We start from the raw sequence: 6,000 nt of genomic DNA on the forward strand, positions 1-6,000 counted from the left end.
GTCAGTGTTTGCATTGCTAATACCATGAGTCCTGGGAGTCCATGGGTGGTAATGCAGATCTGTGTTTATCAAGCAGTGTTTAGTCTGACAGTGGAGTCTGTGCAGTGGGTTGTACCATGCTTGTGAGGGAAATGTGGAGTGAGCTCTTTACACCACATGCAGAATCCTCGTTGAAGTGCAGTCCATTTTATAAAAATCAGGTTCCAGATGCATTTTTTGGTTCCATTTATTTCACATATTCTGGGAAACCATCTTCCACCTTTCTCAGTCTACAAGAAGATTACTTATTTTGAAAACGAATCAGTTTTTCTAAATTACCTGACGATTTCATCTTTCTGTATAAAAGCTGTGATTATTTAACTGCTAGTGAATTCTGAAAGTGTATTTACACCATCTCTCATGCATCATAAGTGTTCATACATCTTCAAACCAAGTACTACATTCTTCTGATTCAAGCTGCCACCTTCAAGCCACCCACACATGGCGGTTTGGTATATTCTAGGCTTTTTTGAGATAGGTTTTTAAAGAAACCAACACACAGATGCAGGTGAATAAAATAGATTGTGAAAATTAAGGACTGATTTGCAAATAAGTTTGGTAGTTTTAGAGCTGGAGTTTGCCACTGCCAGGCTGGCATAGGTAGCAGGTCAACCTGCCTCTTCACCCTTGGGTAGGGTTGTGTCTGACGTTCCTACAGGGCTTTCTTCAGTTTCACTGGCAAGCAAGACTTCCACGACTCCGTTTGGCAGCCTGCTACAAAATCTCACTCAAACAACTTCTCTGTCATCACAGACCCTGGGGCAACCTCTGAGTCAGCCTCAGGCCACTGTCTCAGGCTTTGCTCAGGTCTCCACTCTTCTTCCAAACAACGACTTATATGGCCAGACATGAGAGCAGCCTCGCCTACCGCCTGCTCTTCATCAGCTCAGTGCTCCTTGAAGAGATAATGTTTTCTTTCTGTTCTTCTCCATCCCGCTTTCACACCATCTCTTGCATCTTTATTGATGTCTTTTCTGGTCTGAGCTGTTTCCGGTTATTAGTTGGTTATCCAGTTTGTGCTCTTCATGTTTTCGTCTGTGAAAGGATTTGGGATGTTTGAGCCCATAAAGTTTTATACCTGATTTAAGCTGGCTAAAAATTTTACAATTTTTCAGGATCAAGGCCTAATCCAGGAAATAATCTGTTGGAAACCTGGTGTTAAATATTGTCTTGGTAGAGTGTTTAGGCTTTTGGAGTGTTTAATATTTTGAAAATTGCTTAACTTAGCAATGGTTGGCACATTCTTTAAAAGTGGAAAATGTTTATTACACAGACTTTTGGAATATGACTTACGTGACTGAAAAGTATCATATTAAGATAATAATTTTATCCATGTTATCTTATTTATGGGCTCATATTGTTAAGGATTAGGCGTTATGAACAACAGGTTTCTGCGTTCTGTATTTCTGAGTGTCAATGGAAAGGAGAAAAATCTACTCCTTACAGCTTTCTGCAAAGAATCACAAGGATACATTTGAGCCAGTTCTTGACTGACTTGAATAATTAGAAAGTTTGTGGCTGACAGGCTTTGGTTTCACCATTGATTATTAATAAAACATTAGAAATGCACAGTAGTCTTAAAAAGAAGAAATCTAGAAATCTGTCAGTTAAATCAATCTAACATGAATCAAACAAAGCTTGTGATAGAAAGGATAGGATAGATAGGCTCATTGTTACTTGACTTAATAAACAGGATTATTACTGAATTAAAGTTTGGATTTTTTGTCAGAACAGGATTTTTTCCAATATGTTTTGACAGAGCCTTGAGCTATGAGAAACTACTGACTGTAGATATTCTCTGCCAGAATGATGAATCTATTTCCAGTAAGCTAGTTGCTTCATCTTGTTGGATATACTCTTGGGAATTTATCACGTAATTCCCTTAATCCAAACCAGTTGTGTACATATTTTGTAATTGATGAATTACTGGCAGTAAATAAATATTCGTACAAAATCAACTATTTGTTAAAGAAAGAAAATACTGTTTAACAATTTTCGTACCGGAACTTAGCAGGCTTGTATTTACTGTGTCTTTTTCACATGAACTAGTGTCATCTGAAACTGCTGTTTACAATTATTACATTGAATATGTACCATCTCAGATAAGAACGCGTTTACATTGCAACTGTATGTCAAATACTTTTATCAACACAGTGAGTAATACCAGATCACTAGTCCTTGAAATAACATGTCATTAAATTTGTGAAGATGAAACAACTATTCTTCCATCAAATTCTGCTCTACATTTAGATGAAATCCCTTGCTTAAGTAATGTCTTTGAAGACTGGGTGTTACTTCCTTTAGCTATGATTGTAGTTGGCAGGCATTATATGTTCTTTGTGTATTACCAAAACAGAACATCTATCTGCAGGGTACTCTCTGTCTTTTCTTCATAAATGGATGTAACTTTGGTGTGTTGGATGTATTTTGGTGTGGTTTTTGCATTTGATTAATTGGGTCTTACTGCTTTTGTGTGTACATATATTTTATTCCTACTACTGAATATATATGATTGATGCACTGAACCGTTGGCTTCTGTTCTGTGAATATTAATCAAAGAATACACTCTTCTGCTTAATGGCTTTGCGGTGTAGAGGGCAGCCAAACAACATAGACTATAGTCTGCTTTTTTTGCTCTTTAATCATTATTGTGTAAGACACTGGCAAGAACACTTTTTTCATCTATATACACTATTTCATGCTTAAACATATCCATTGTTTGGTCAAAGTTATGAAATATTGTTGCTCAATTAAATTTTGTTTTCAACATTTCCTGGTAAAAGCAGTAATTGAAGAGATAAAACAGTAAAGGAAGGGGAGATAATTAAGTAGAAAAAAATAGTAGGCATAGCAAGCAAGGAAGAAGCAGAAGATGAGGAGTCAGTAAATTCAGCCTCATGTGGTTTCAGGTCTTATGATTTGGACAAATAGTTTTCTTTAATCAAAAGCCAAACCTGATGCTTTTCAAGATTCCATTACTGTGGTGAAAGAGATAATCTATGATTAAACTATTCTTAAAGAGAATCAGGGTAGACACTTGCTGTGTTCAGATGTACACTTAAAATGTGTGTAAGGATGGACGTTTAGGGTGTGACAGGTTCTTTGGGTGAGAAATTAAGAGACATGTTCAGTATTTGAAGAAAAAAAAAAAGTAAATGTTTTGATGGTGGTACAGCTCATTATCAGAAGCAGCAAGCTTCTTGAAAACACAGCTCACGTGTTTATGGCATGTGGTTCTGGTATAAAGGTTGATAGCTGCAGCTTTAGTCATTCTCTGTGCATCTCACCAGTGAGGTAGCCAAGGCTAATAGGAAGGGTTTATAGGATTTATAGGATTTTACAAGGGGTTTTGTTTTAGTCTCCCCTCCCCCTAAGACCTTCTCATAAAAATGCCTGGTAGTAGGGGCTTTCTTGAAATTATGCTGTTAACAAAATTTTCCCCGTAGCATTATCACTGGCTTAGCTGTGTAACTAGCAGAATTATCAGAATTTATTGAACAGGATTTCCTCCTGCAGTTGCCTGTTGCCCTTGACCATTAAGGACAGTCTTGCTGAAACCTCTCAGTGTGGTAGGACTATATAGAATATCACATTATTTGAATTTGCTAAGGTTCCTGTTCTACAGATTTTATTTTAACTGTTATGAGTGTAAGCATTTTTCTAATTCCTCCAGTTTCGGCCCAGAAAATATATCTCAGTTTTTGATATAGATCAAGATTTTGTAATATTCTAGAAAGGCATAAGGCAGGAATCTCCCAAACCTTCTGCATTTTTGTATGATGTAATTTGTTCAAAGGGAAGTCCGGGTTCATGGAAAGGAATATGGTAGTACTGAAGCTTGTGATTCATAAAAAAACAATAGTTGAAAGCTGAATCATTAAATCACAAAAGCTTTGTGTTTGTTTCCAGTGAGTTTATTTGTCTCAGAGATGTATTTAAAGTATTTTCAGGAAACATCAGTAAGAGAACTGAATGGCTTCAATAAAATACTGGCTTAGTCCACCATAGTGGAAATTAATCTATTTTATATTAGTTGAACATATATTTATCCTGTGTTATACCACCTCCTATAAATATTCCTCTTGCATAAATACATCTATTTATTTCTTAATATATTAGCATGCTTTTGCAGAAATAGCTATTTGGAAAGAAATTTTTACTTACGGACTGTCTATATAAATTGAATTTTTGTTTCAGATCCATGTCAAAATAGTAGACCTTGTATATTTTCAAAATCCTTTATCCTGGGTAAAGGCCATTTCCACTGTTTTATACAAACATCTGCTTCTGTGATTTGAGTCTACTTCTTCAGTTTTGATAATGATTATTCCCACATTCTTGTTGTTTGTCAGTTCTGGAAAGTTAATTGTTAGTCCAACTAAACAATCTTTGCATGTCTGGTTAATGTGGTTACTGAAATGCTGATCTGCCAAAGAAGTTTTTAACATATTAAGAAAAGCTAACTAAATTTAGGTACCTTTCTCTGCTGATCCACATCTGTCACTGTCCTTCCCTAGTTTTTGTAATCAAGCTTTAAGATTTCAACATTAATATGGAAGTAAGAAGAGACAAAACCATGGCTTTTTTAAGGCCTTGTCTAGTGGTTTTAGTTTAGTTTACATACAAGTTTTTATTGTCCCTAACATACGCAAATTTCAGCGTGGACTACAGTATCATTAGAGTATATAGTCTTTGAGTACAGTTCTTCAAAAGTGTTCATTTTGTGGATATTAATATCATAGAAATAGACAAATTGTTAAAAAGAAGCAGAGTTTTTGGATATGGTAATTACTGGCAAGTAGCTTTTCTTTAGCTTTTGGCTGATATGAATAAGGTAACTTGTCTGTACTTGAACAGAATCTATTAATATTTTCTCAGTCGCGTGTCTTTCTAAGAAACAGAAAAATTTAATTCATTTTAGATGCAGTTTCAAAGCTGAAGAACGTATTTAGGAATGCCTTTGTATGATAATTTTATTTCTGTATGTTCGTATAATTGTTTATGGAATTAAAAATGAAAATAATTTGGACTGAAGCAGGCATCTACATTTGTGGTATAAATGGATGGGAAACTAATAATTGCATTTTCTCTTTTTCCAAACTTCAGGGGGCACACAGAGATTACCTCGCACAATTGGAGTGTCTTTGGCAAAAGAACTAATCTTCTCGGCACGTATTGTAGATGGTGAGGAAGCAAAATCAATAGGATTGATTAGCCATGTGGTAGAACAGAATGAAGCAGGGGATGCTGCATACAGAAGAGCATTAGCTCTGGCAAGAGAATTTTTACCTCAGGTAAAAAAAATTATTTTGATTCTAGCTTTTAGCTTTTGCCAAACATTAAAACTAAAAAAGACCCAGCTGTATTAAGAAAAACTGTCATGAATTTATGTATTAAAAAGCCATTCTAGTTATGTGGAGAGCAATCAGAAGTTTTCTCTCTCGGGTATTGAGTGGTGTTATTTGGTAATTTATAGTGAAGCAAAAAAACTCTGTCAATCCTTGTATTGTCATGATGTGACCTGTGTCTGTATTGCATATTTTGGCTTTCGAGTTTTAAACAAAAAAATAGTGTAAGGTTGTTGTTTTTTTTTAGTAAAGCAATTATCTCAATAGGTTATTCTGTTGCTGTTGAGTATTTCAAAGGGAGGCAAACAGGTCCATATGAAAGCAGACGTATCTCAGTGTAATGCCTATTTTGAAAATGTAAAGCTAAATGTTATTTCAGTATTAAAGCAAAACCCACTTACTAGTGGAAGGTTTGCTTTCTATCCTTTGTGTATAAGTTTGATGAAAGAATCATGCTCTTATTATCATTCATTCAAAGTGACGTCCTATCTCTGTCTTTCATAAAAGAATTGAAATGGGATTTGCTAAATTCCTGTGCTTTAGACCTTGAACATTTTAGTAAGAAGTTTGAGTATGACTCTTACAGGAGTCTTTGTGTTATCTGACTGCTACC

The 6,000-nt window shown here is 35.2% G+C and overlaps 1 protein-coding gene across 1 annotated transcript in view; it reads left to right on the forward strand.

Annotated features, from left to right (window-relative positions):
- The window catches only part of AUH (AU RNA binding protein/enoyl-CoA hydratase), a gene marked incomplete at its 5' end in the record, with an annotated part of 82,495 nt that overhangs the window by 72,186 nt on the left and 4,309 nt on the right, over positions 1-6,000 (forward strand). The window contains one exon of the mRNA XM_009892388.1: positions 5,146-5,333. Within this exon, the coding sequence (XP_009890690.1) occupies positions 5,146-5,333 (188 nt within the window). The remainder of the gene's footprint in view (positions 1-5,145; positions 5,334-6,000) is intronic.

Source organism: Charadrius vociferus, unplaced genomic scaffold (genome assembly GCF_000708025.1).
Source record: "Charadrius vociferus isolate BGI_N301 unplaced genomic scaffold, ASM70802v2 scaffold649, whole genome shotgun sequence".
Taxonomy (NCBI): domain Eukaryota; kingdom Metazoa; phylum Chordata; class Aves; order Charadriiformes; family Charadriidae; genus Charadrius; species Charadrius vociferus.